The sequence below is a fragment of the Periophthalmus magnuspinnatus genome, chromosome 15, assembly GCF_009829125.3.
Source record: "Periophthalmus magnuspinnatus isolate fPerMag1 chromosome 15, fPerMag1.2.pri, whole genome shotgun sequence".
In the NCBI taxonomy this organism is placed as follows: domain Eukaryota; kingdom Metazoa; phylum Chordata; class Actinopteri; order Gobiiformes; family Gobiidae; genus Periophthalmus; species Periophthalmus magnuspinnatus.
The window spans coordinates 8,397,660-8,410,522 of NC_047140.1; the positions used below are offsets into that span (position 1 = coordinate 8,397,660).

Consider the following 12,863-nt stretch of genomic DNA (forward strand, 5'->3'; position numbering starts at 1 on the left):
AAATGGTAAGTATGATGATGCTATGCACTTGTTTATCCAAAATGTTATTTTAAGTTGAATGAGATCATTGGCCAGCTCTGATTGGCAAAAACATTACTGTAGTCCCTCCTCTTCCTAAACGATATCGACAGGAGCCATTCTCACCTGTTCATGAGTAGAATTCAGTTCATATCTGCAATCTGCCATTAGCCAAGTTACAGGACAGTGCCACGTGCTCACATCTATTTCTATTTAAAAATGCAGCTGGTGCAGAGCTCAGCCTTCTCCTCAGTCTAAACCAAAGTTATCAAGCAGGTGTTAATGAAACACATATCAAGGCTAAAAAAGATTTATTACACACCACTATTATTTCTTATTTACAAACAGCCCATGAATCTGTGACATTCAATGAGTTTTCTTCCAGTGTTCATCTTAAAACAAGCACATTATGTAGATGAGGTGAGTGAGGGTCAGAGTAGATGTACTGGGTGGGGGTCAGAGTAGATGTACGGTGAGTGGGTCAGAGTAGATGTACTGTGAGTGGGTCAGAGTAGATGTACTGTGAGTGGGTCAGAAGCGTGTGGAGAATCCTTTGAGCTCCAGCTTCTCGATGCTCCTCTGGTTGGAGAAGGAGGCTCTGGTGATGCGTGAGGTGGGACTGCCCTCTTTGCTCAGCCACACCTTCCTATGGACACAACAACAACATGGGATGGTCAGAACAAATTTACACACACAGATAAAAGGATCCTAACCTAAAAGGCCCTGTAACTGATTTTTTCCCATGTATTTGAGCTAAATGCGTCTTGCCTCAGCACAGATATATTATATGAGCAGCTCTTGAGGTCAAAATAATTACACTGTGTTCCGTCTGTATCTAATTATAAAGTGTCTGAGAATTAGGTAGTGTGTGGTTAGCATGCTAGTTGTCGTTAGCATTACTGTGAAGGCAAAACTCTGCTCTGGTCTGAAAAGTTGTGGAAAGGACTAACTTCAATCTATTTCAAGAAGCACTGTTTGGAGTCATGGGTGCAATTTCCAAACTGTCCTTATCTTTGATCTTTTATATCTATAGAAGGGCAGAACCGGGCTCTCCAGTCGCGGCGACACTTGGGGTCCCAGCCGCCTTTGCAGTGGGATGGGAAAATGGGAGCATTCCTCTGGCTCTATTTTTACCCTGAGAACGTGGTTGATCGGACCAGGACTGACCGCATGTTTTCTGACCATCCGTGTGTACATGTGTGTGTGTATTTATAACACAGTGGGGACTAAGACCTGTTTACACATTTAGATTAACTACAGGGTTTGAAGTTCAGATATGGATTTAAATGGGTTAAGGTTACGACCACTCTCCAGGAAATTAATGTAAGGAAATGCAAGGTCCCCAAGAAACATGTGTGTGTGTGTGTGTGTGTGTGTGTGTGTGTGTGGGGGTGTGTGTGTGTGTGTGTGTGTGTGTGGATTAAAGTAGATTGTAAAGGATCAAGGTCAACAGTGTGAGAGCGAGCCAGAGACAGAAACACGAACATGTGGAAATGTGGACGAAGGGATGTCCTACTTAGATTGGATAGAACGTATTTGCTTTGTTTATATTTGGTTTTAAAGTGAGAATAGATTTAATTTACTTTTCATAATTTGATGTCATCGTCTTAGATGGAAGATAGGGGCCCATATAACAAAGTCATGATACAAAGTTATGACAAACTAATGTTGAAGATATCAGTATTTGTTTGGGATTGGCTCCACACAGCTGCTTTAATTATATTGCTTTTGTGAGTTCAGTGGCCTTTATGATTATTATGTGTTTTTGTGTAACTGATGCACAGATGCAGAAAAAGAACATGTCTACATATGTACTTTAAAAAACCTAAAAAAAAACCCAACATAAATAATGCAGCATTTGATTTATATAGAGCTTTTTCGATGCTCAAAGTGGCTTTACAATTTTGTGCATAGTTCATTCACTCCACACTCGTTCGTGATAAGGTAATATTGTAGCCACAGCTGCCCTGGCACACACAACTCATGTGGATGAAGTGTCTTGCCTAAGGACTCAACAACAGTTTTGACACTGGTGCTCCACTGTGGCACCTGGTATTCCCAGAGCTTTCCCTTCCAAGTACTCACCAGGCCCGGCCTTCGTTAGCTTCTTAGATCTAATGAGATCAAGCTTTGATGAGAAGGTTTGGCCACAAAATAAGCTTTCATTAAGTCTGACTCATTCAGGCACTCACAGTGATGTAACCTTTTGGCACACGTTTGTTGACATAACTCCACCTCACATAGGTTCAGTTTGTTGGTGATCAGACCTTAGCCTTTCTCTTCTTTCCTCCTTCACTCTTCACTTTCATGTTTTTCCTTGGCACAAACACAGTGAAAGTTGTCCCCACCCACTCACACTCTTCCTTTCTCCATTATTACTCACTTTCCTCTCTACACACGAGCAGAGGAACAGCTGCTTCCTGTTTCCCAGGCCCACAGGAAGTGAGGTCGTGGTGGTTTGGAGAAGCCGCTAAATCCCAGGCATCTGACCCCTGTGTCACCTTGGATACGACGGATTGCACCACCGATTCAAATCATGTTTTTGCTGATTTAACCACTTTTGGATGAGTAAGTTCCCATATTACGCTTCATATAAACTTTTAAGAAACATTATTCATGATATTTCATAGTTTATGCCTGTGAAGGTGCACTATATAACATTAGAGGATCTGCCACCTGCTTGTCTCCATGGAGATCTTACTGATTTACCTGCAGTGTTCCACAGTATGGCATTCATCTTACCTATCTCAATAGACACAAGCAAGAGAAGACACAGGCCACGTTACAGGTCTATTTTAGAATATGGTAAAATAAATAATGCAAGAGAGATAAGTATAATGCCATACCATGGAACATTCCAGGCAATGCAAAAACATGTATATTGAGATTTGCAAAGCACGTTTAAATAATGTGCATAAAAAGATGGTAGACAGTAAAAATGATGCTAAGAACAGTAGCTGCTAGCATTGAAGCCATGGTTTTAACAGTTTAGTTTACAGTATGGAGGTTTGGCAACGCTGTCAATCAAACGTGTTGCTAAAACTAGTGGGAGTGAGTGATTAGTCTGTTATTAATGTTTATATTTTGATTCACCAGCACAATAGTGAAATAAAAATACTAGGATCATGTAGAGTGGGTTAATACAAATGTTTAAGACCAAAATGAGAGGCGACAGGTTTACAATATAAAGTGAATTGGAGTTGATGGAGCTGGAAGCGCGCCCATGTTCACTTCCTAACGTGACGGCTAGTAGGTTAGCTATGTCCATTTATATATACAGTCTATGACGCTAACATGCACGTCATAATTATCGGACAATAACGCGTTTTATAATTAAACACTGACAGAACTCACCAGACTTATTTTGAACCTGAATGAGACACATTTTGCTCAAATACATGGGGAAAAATCAGGCACAGGATCTTTAAGCCTTTTCTCTCACAGCTGTGTTTAAAGTGCTCCACACAGATAAGAGGAGGTGGAGTCAGGGTCAGATGGGGTCAGGGTCAGATGGGGTCAGGGTCAGATGGGGTCAGGGTTAGGGTTAAGTGCTGTGGATCCATTAACATTGAGTGACCTCAGAAAGGACAATAACACCATGATTATAATGGTGTGGTATTTATTTTAGAAAGAAAAGTGAAAGTAGATGTTGATACGGAAACTGAAACAACTGCAATGTTCACATTTGAATGCTTGTTAAAGACGCACTTTGGACTTCTATTAACTGCTAACAACACATAGCATACTTAGGTCAGCATGTTACCTTTTACTGTTTATTTGAAAATGCTATAGTCACCATAAAAAAAGATATAAACATGAGTTTCACTTTTGTTTTTAATGCTTAATGATTTTGCATAATACTGCCTCTTTAAGGAAATATTTATTTATTTATTTATGTATCTTCTACTGCTTGCCCCATAAAATCACCTGTATGTAAAAAAAAAAAAAAAATCCAAGATAGATAGTTTAATGCCATATTATGTAACATTCTGATCAAGACAATAATATCACCATGGAGACAAGCAGCTTTAAATGTAACATGTTATATGGTCACATTTTTATATAGCATTTTTCCACCACTTTACATCAAGGAACCACTCACCCATTCACTCACACATTCATACACCAGTGTACACAGAGTGAGGTGGGTTAAGTGTTTTGCCCTAGGACACAACAACAGCATTCATCTGTGGGAGCTGGAATCGCACCACCGAGAGCGGGATTCAAACTTCCAACCTTCAGATCAGTGGATAAACTCTCTACCAACTGAGCTACTGTCACCTATGTGTCTATTATACTTGTATTGTGATGTGATTTTCAGATACAGAGATGCGATTATGGTGAAATTGTGTTAGTGTTCTCTTGTGTTAGTGTAGTCTCTCTGTTTTGAAGCCGTGGTTACCATGGATCCCAACCATAGCAGGAGTTGCATGACGGTGTTGTCCTAATGTAACGCATATCAAATGAATGCACATTATAACACTGATACTAGTCGATCTGTGTGTGGACGGGTATTTAGAGCATTGTGGAGTTTAAAATCTGAACGCACTCACATCACAGAGACAATAATCAGGTCCCCGTGACGTAAATAGTTTATTATTACATCAACAACATGATTTAAAGTTCTGATATAAATAGGTTAAGATAGGGTTTAGGTTAAAAAGTCATTTGTACATGGACTTTTTGGAGCTTTTTACCATATTATGTTGTTTAGGTGTCATCCATGCATGTTTGAGTATTTTAGTGATCTCTCCTGGGTCCTATTCTAACCTTCCTTACGTTTAGTTGTAAGATTCGGTTCAAAGCTCCGCCCACAAGCCTAACGTCACCCATGGTCCCACATGACAATTCTCCGTAAATACACAAAAACATAATGCAAAACTGTACACAGCAACTTCACAAACCTGATGTGATGTGCAGTAGTTTCATTAGCGAGAGGCATGCTGATTGTGTTGTGATGGCGTTCTGAAGGGGAAGTGACTTAGCATGAAGAGCAAGGGGTGGGGGGACTCAGAGGACTTGAATATAGCAATTTCAAAACCATAAAACGTAGCACAGAGAAGCATAGAAACCCAACGTGCATGTGTGTGTGTGTGTGTGTGTGAGCGGGCAGCAGGTCCCCAGGGTAGTGATGTCATCTCCAGGAGACATCCACACCCCGATGACATCACTCCCGCTGGACGCTCCTCTGCAGTCTGAGCACTGAGCAGCTCGTCTCGCCTGGGTGATTGATTATGATTAGACTCATTCAGAGGACAGGGGACGGGGACAGAGGACAAAACTGGGACAGAGAGCTTGAGGAGGGGGTGTGGTCAGAAAAAAAACTGTAACTCCTCCCACCGCCATGCTCATGTTTCACAATGGGACAATCGCACAGGAAGCATAAAAGCCTATCCTACATGTACATGGCCTATTTGTAAGCGCTGGGTTTACAATGTCTTTACAAATTACTCAAGTATTTACTACAGTACAGACTCCAGCACTTTGAGGACGTGTCACCTTAAAACTGCCCCATCTCATCTGATCTCAGAAGCTAAGGAGGTTAGTCCTGGTTAGTATTTGGATGAGAAGCACCAGGTAAACTGTGCTAACTGATTTTAATGTCTTTCTTATTCTGTAAAGTACCTTGAATGAATGTCCAAACTGTGCTATACAAATAAACTTGACTTATCATTGTGTCCTTAAGCAAGACACTTGTTCACATTGCCTAGTGTGAATGTGTTGTTTGTGTGAGTGTTGCTGATGGCACAGATTGGCAGCCTGATCTGTCCCAAGGCAGTTGTGGCTACACATCTTAGCACCAGTGACTGTGGTTTGTGTCGTATAAACACTATAAAAATCAAATGCATTATTATTATGATTAGGTATGTTTTGAATGCGCTCAGTTGGTTGAGCATTTGTCCACTGATCTGAAGTTTGGCAGGTCGAATCCCACTGTCGACATAAACGTCACTGATCGAGTGGTCAGATCCACGGACCCACAGGTTGGTGGTGCGATTCCAGCTCCCACAGATGAATGCTGTTGTTGTGTCCTTGGGCCCAAACACCTAACCCACCCCTCCCCCAGTGTCTGTGTACACTGGTGTATGAACGTGTGTGTGAATGGGTGTGTGGTTCCTTGATGTAAAGTGCTTTGAGTGCCTTCAAGGTTGAAAAAAATGTGACCATTTACCATCAGGTTCAACATTTGTGCATTTAACATTTACCTTTCTCACTAAACCTTAGCTCTGAAGAAAGCACTAAATAAAAATGTGACCATTTAAGAGCAGGGTCTGATCAGGAAACTACATTGGAGTCACAGTTTAGCAAATTTAGTTTTTGTTTAAGTAGTTTTAAGAAGTTGGATTACTTTATTAAAATCTTTGGTTTGGAGAAGTTTCACTTGGACGTATTATAAAAGCAGACATATTAATCTGAGACTTGATTATATTGTTTACAAATACAAAGGTAAATATTGTTGGATGAGAACCATAAGAAGCACTTAGGGACAGACAATATTCATCAGACATGTTGCGGAATAAGAAACATGTAGAAAGTGTCTGTACCTATCCCAGACAGTTGTTTCTCTGTCATGGTTCAGAGAGGAGAATAGGCCCTTCAATGCTGCTGCATTTGAAAGGACTTATCCCCCTCTAGTGGCACTCGGACCTCATTACACCATAACAGAGCAGGACAGGGCTCAATCTCAAGTCACTTCAAAGTCTCAAGATTTGGCTTTTTGTTCATGTTGCCAGTTGTTGTGAATAATCAGAAAATGTGACAATTTCTTCTCCCCAAAATCATAACAAAATATAGAGTTTCACATTTGGTCCCTAATGAAAACGTGCGTGCTCAGTACTCACATCTCCTCCACCTGGTTCAGGGGCCCCTGCACCTGGCCCACCACTGTCCCACTGTGGGTGTTCTTGACCCAGCCCACCAGGCCCAGGCGCTTGCCCTCACTTTCTGTGTACTGGACAGAGGACAGTGGACAGAGGTCAGAGGTCAGAGATACATGGGGTCAGTCCAAAATCATCTTGGTCCAAAGTTTGGGCTGAAGTTGAGAAGAAAACATACCATTCTGAAGCAAACACCTGAGGAGACAAAAAACAGAACATAAATTAGTTTTACAGTTTAAACAGATTTTTGGCATTGACATGAAACACTTTGTTTGGTATGAGTTAAAGCAACAGTATGTCACTTTCTAGAGGTGGCACATCTCCTGCATGACTCCATGGAAATAGAAAATTAAAATCAGACCTTGGGACATTCTCCGTGGAGGTAGATATGTTTTATGTCATACTATGGAAGATTGTAGCTTTTTTCGTTTTAGAAAATGAAATTTTAGACAAAATTACTTTGGATCATCTCAATGAAAATAGTCAAAGTGAAACCATGTAGTATTTTTAACCATGTTGTTGCCATGGTGATGTGTGAAAGCACCCATGTTATTCCCAAAATATTCATTAATGAAAAAAAAAATTGCATCATGGAAGAATGTGAAGTTTGGCACAATCCTTCGTGTCATCCCAATCAAAAAAGTCAATGGAACCTATGTTGCATTTTGCTTGGTGTTGCCATGGCAATGGGTGAACATGTTATTCTTATGGAAAAGTTTCAAAAAATGTCCTCAATTTCAAAGTAATAAAACAACTTATTAGTGTCTCTGAAGAATGAGTAGTTTGGCACAGTGACTCTTCAGGCCAGCTCCATCAAAAAAGTTCAGTGTTGTATTTTGCACAGTGTTGCCATGGTGATGGGTCTTGTACTTTCCAACACTGTAATTTCCCCATTGTGGTTCAAATAAAGGTCTCTTATCTCATCTTAAAATCCTGTATATAGGCTTGTATGAAAAACAATGAAAGTACTTCACTGATTTCTGTGCACACTCTGGGTGTGAGCAGAGGGCGAGTAAAGCAGAGTTTCTGCAACAAACAAAACACGGAGTTCATGCAGATTAGTGAAGTCCATTTTAGCGCTGCAATGACCAGAATCAGTCTATAGTGAAGCTGTACATGGACTTTAAAAACACTTTTTGGATTACATGTTTCATTTAACTGATACTGTTTTTTAATTTACTTTTATTTCACAGGTAATTTAACACATGCACAACACACATGATACAAACAGTGTAATAACAAAACTAAAGTCCAGGATCATATGGACACTCTAACACTGCCAATATTAGGGGGATTTTTCATGTATCAAACTATTTCTACTGAAAATCAATGAGCAATGAATCTAAATGGTGTATGTTTACACATCATCATGTACAATACACAAATATGACTCTTTTTTAAATCACAGGGGAAGCCAAAGGAAGTGAGCTGTGAGAGCAGAACAAAATAAAACACAAGACACAGACACAATACATGAGAATGAAACAAAACATGTACAATTTGTACTAAATGTTTTTTCTAGGGGTGGTTCCCATATTAATTTTATTGAACCGATACCAATAACTGATACATCTCGAGCTGTTGTGGTGTATGTATGTGATATTTGTCGCTACAGATACTGAACTTTTAAAATCTATAGTACAGAGCAAAGTTATGTTACGTTATACTGGAGTTCACAAATGAACTTGTTCACAAATGAAAAAAATACTGAATTATCAATATATCGTATCGTTTTATTTAATGACACAGTATCGATATTGTGGGCTGCTGTATCGATATATCACCAAGAGTTGTTTTTTTTTTTTGTAAATTTTACCAAATATTTCTGTCACAGAGCTACATTTGTGTGGCTTCACTGTGGATTCACTGTTTTGATGATTAAAATATGTTTATTTCACATTAACTTTGGTTTAACAAAGACTTTTAGTGTCACAGTTGTTTTAGTCGATATGTCGTGATCGTTCAGAGACATTAAACTGCTCGTCTCTGTGTAAATGTAAATGTGGAGCTTGTATATCACTGTTTCGAGGTGTGTATCATTTTGACAACTTCTTAATGATCCCCAGTGCTAGTCAATTAGCTCAAGATGACGACTTTAATAGATTTTTGAGATTAAATGTGCCGCTCATGTGATTTTAAAGTGTAGTTTTACAGATTGACCCATGTAACTGTGAGGAGCACCTCTTCACCACCGACATGTAACGGACATAAGTAGAAAATGTTTAACCGTTGGGATGAAGGAAGAAACATACATTTAGACTAATTTGAATTTTTATTTGTTTATTTAAAATGCAGGACCTGTGCGTGTGTCGTACCTCAACTCATTTGTGCCACTGACAGTTTGTGCAGTGGAAACAGAGTCAAGATACGCAGACACAGGTTCAGAAGCGGTTGGGTTCAGCCTGGAGGGTGATTTACTGCCAGCAGATAAACCACCTCCTCCTCTTCTTGTTCTTCTTGTCGACCTCAGCTTGAAGCTCCTCCACGATGATCTTGTTCTGCTGCAGCTGATCACCCGACTCCTTCAGGGACAACTGCAGCTCGTCACATCTGAGGAGGGCAGATGTCTTCTCCTCGTCGCTGTGGGTCAAAGCTGTGCTCAGGTCTTTGATGGTCTGCTGGTGGAGTGAGTTCTCCTCCACCAGGGCCTTGTGGGTGGCGTGCCACTTTTCCAACGCAGCCGTAAAAGCCTTCTTCTGAGAGTCCAGTTTGTTTTGGAGGATTTGAACTTTGCTGCGTTCAGTCTTCAGGCTCTCATCCAGCTTCTGTAACTTGGTCTGGGCGTCTTCAGCCGCCTGCTTCTGCTCCATGAGGGCAGACTCCAGGGAGAGGACCTGTTTGTTCCAGGCCTCCTCAGCTGCCCGCCTCTCTGCTGCATGTGCAGACTCCAGGCTGAGAAGCTGCTTATTCAGAGCCTCTTCAGCAGTCTGCCTCTCTGCTGCAATGGTAGATTCAAGGGAGAAAACTTGTGCATTCAGGGCTTCTTCATCCGTCCTCCTCTGCTCAGTGAGGGCAGACTCCAGGACGGTGATCCTCCTCTGCAGAGCCTGCCTTTCCTTCTGCTCCTTCTGCAGCTCCTGTTGGGTGCTAACCAGAAGTTTGTCCTCGCTCTCCGCCACCTCGTTGGTCTTTTGTAGCGTGGACTCCAGAGCCCTTTTCTCTGCCTTACACAGCTCGAGTTTCTGGGACATTTTCATCATGGAGGCTTTCTGCTTCATTATAGTGTCCTGGGCGTTCTCCAGCTCCTCAGAGACATCAGCGCTGTAGGTGTGGTTGTTCGCCTTCTGTGTCTTCAATTGTTCTTCGAGCTTCTCCACCTTGGCTTGGTGCCTCAGGGCAAGAGTCTGTTGCTCTTGAGAGAACCTCTTGAGGTTATCGTTCTACTCGTAGAGGTCCTGCACATATTTGTTGACCATCTGCCTGCCCTGCTCTATCATTTGTTTCATCTCCTCGTCTTTCTGTTTGAGGAGATTTTTCCCAAACTCCATGATGGTTTCCTTTTCCTGCAGCTGTGTCTGGAGCTCCTCAACTTTCTTCTCCAGGGCTTTTTTCTCCTGGACCTCCTCCTCCAGCTCTCTCAGTCTTGTTTGCTGTTTGTTGTTGACATAAACCTGCCCTTGAAGCTGTCGTCTCAGGTCCTTCACCAGTGGGTTCTCCTCTAAAGAGTTTTGAACTTCTGGTGGAACCTGATTTGCCGCCTCGAGCTCCCTCAGTCTCCACTTCTTTTTGGTGTTGATGTGGAGCTGTTCTTGGTGAGCTCTTTGGAGATCCTTGAGCTGTAGTCTGAGGTCCATCACCAGTAGGCTCTCCTCGGGGTGTTGATAGGTGGCCCTCGCTGGTGGATGAGCTGTAGCCCTCATGTTTTGATAGTTTGGTTTCCTGTTGTACCGCGCCATGTCTCTCGCTGTGAGATCCGAACTGAAATGATCGTAGTTGGTTGGTTGAGCCTATAGGTCTTCAATTTGAAATATATCGAATCGACAGTGCACTGTATCGAAGTGTGTATCATATCGGCAACTTCTTAATGATACCAAGGGCTAGAGAAAACCCACGAGCACACACACAGACACACACTCACACAGACAGACACACCCACACACACATACAGACACACAAACACACACAAAGACATATACATACACACAGACATACCCCCCCCCCCCACACACACACCGACATACACACACACACACCCACAGACACACACACACACAGACACACGGCAAATATCAGCTACATTTTTAATATCGAGTTTCTTCCATTAAAATCCTAAATGAAAATACAGCAAAATACAAGAGGAGCCATTCATTTATAACCAACCACAACAAAACTTGACATTGTGCGTCGACATGGATTTAGGGGAGTATTTGTTCAGTGTGTGTCTTCAGCAGACACTGACCACGTGCTCCTGCTATGGGCTGTACAAAGTGAAAGTGCAGTCTATATTCAGCTCCTGAGGCTCAGCTCAGTTTACATACACCCCCCCCCCCCCCACACACACACACACACACCCACCCCCACCCCCACACACCCCACACACACACACACGCACACACATTTAACAGCATAACACCGTACATACTAACCCTGCACGTGCCCGAAGATCTCAAAGTCCACCGACGCCAGATCGGACATGATGAAGACCACCACAGGGTCTGCTGAAGAAGAAGAGGAGGAGCAGGAGGAGGAAGCACCGCTGCTCTGTCTGACAAAGGCAATGGAAGCACAGCGGGGACACCACGCCCTCTGCTGGTGACAAGAAGCACAGCAACAGGAGAATGGTCCACTACTTCGTATTTCTACTCGAGTAATATTATTTTGAAGTCTCACAGCTCCTATACCCATGTTTGGTCCTGGTGTGGTCCTACTGTAATCTTGATCATGTTTCAGATGTAGAGCTCCTTAGGTCTTGGTTTAGTCTCCTGGTTTATAATTTGAGTTGCTTCAGTCCCTGTCTGATCTGATCTGAATCCAGACCGAGTATAGTCCTGGTTCAATCCTGATTTAGTCCTGGTTTAGTCTCTACATTTACAGAACCTTCTCGTAAAATACTGCAACATGGATTTGTCTGTGTGAGTTTTTTTTTTTTTTTTTTTTTTTAAGCCTATTCAAATAATAAAATGCACCAATGCCTAACAAAAGACAGAAAAATAAATAAATAAATAAATAAATAAATAAATAAATATTACTCAGTCCGTATTAATAAGTATTTAAATAATACAGAATGCACAAAAAATGCAACTGTTTTTTTCGGTCATCATGTCTGTACCTCAGTTGTCCACTAGAGGTCAGTCACTGCTCATTAATCACATTTATCATGTCCCACAAAGAACATCCTAACACTCAAAAAGCAATTATCTGATGAGAAAACTTCATCTGAACTTCATGACTTTGTAGTGGTTTGACCTGTGAATACTGCATGATTTATGTGTCCTTGAGCAAGACATTTCCCACACCTTTGTCTGTATGAATGTGTAGGAGAGACAGACAGAGAGACAGAGAGACAGAGAGACAGAGGGACAGAGAGACAGAGAGACAGAGGGACAGAGAGACAGAGAGACAGAGGGACAGAGAGACAGAGGGACAGAGGGACAGACCGATAGACGGATAGAGAGACAGGGGAACAGAGAGACAGAGGGACAGCGCGATAGAGGGACAGAAAGACAGGAACTCAGAGAGACAGGGGGACAGAGAGACAGTAGAAACTAGTGAAGAAATTGCTCAAGTAAGAGTAAAAAGGTAAAGCACTGCTCAAATAAGAGTAACTTAAAGAGTAAATCTGGCATTTTCAAACACAAAAATGAGGAACCACAACTTTTACTGAAGTAAGAGTAAAGTTACCTCAGTGAAAATAGAACTCAAGTACAAGTAAAAGAATCCTGCAAGAGAATTACAAGTACAATTTATTTAAAAAATTGTAAGCACCACCAACGTCTGGACTCTGGACACCAACAGGACTACCAGACT

The 12,863-nt window shown here is 41.7% G+C and overlaps 1 protein-coding gene across 1 annotated transcript; it reads right to left on the minus strand.

The window, feature by feature from the left end:
• Nucleotides 1-413: 413 nt before the first annotated feature.
• Nucleotides 414-11,605, minus strand: LOC117382896 (acylphosphatase-2-like). Its single transcript, XM_055227293.1, has 4 exons — nucleotides 11,483-11,605; nucleotides 7,075-7,091; nucleotides 6,861-6,970; nucleotides 414-664 (listed from the first exon to the last, which is right to left on the minus strand). The coding sequence occupies exons 1-4, from the start codon at nucleotides 11,529-11,531 to the stop codon at nucleotides 550-552; spliced, it is 291 nt and encodes a 96-aa protein (XP_055083268.1). The 5' UTR covers nucleotides 11,532-11,605; the 3' UTR covers nucleotides 414-549.
• Between the last annotated feature and the right edge of the window lie 1,258 nt (nucleotides 11,606-12,863).

What these genes read in the sequence shown, in the direction of transcription:
- LOC117382896 (XM_055227293.1), bottom strand. Translation starts at nt 11,531, where the DNA reads ATGTCCGATCTGGCGTCGGTGGACTTTGAGATCTTCGGGCACGTGCAG. An exon ending in CTGAACCAGGTGGAGGAGAT is followed by an intron (nt 665 to 6,860) that starts GTGAGTACTGAG and finishes TTGTGTCCATAG; the next exon opens with GAAGGTGTGGCTGAGCAAAG.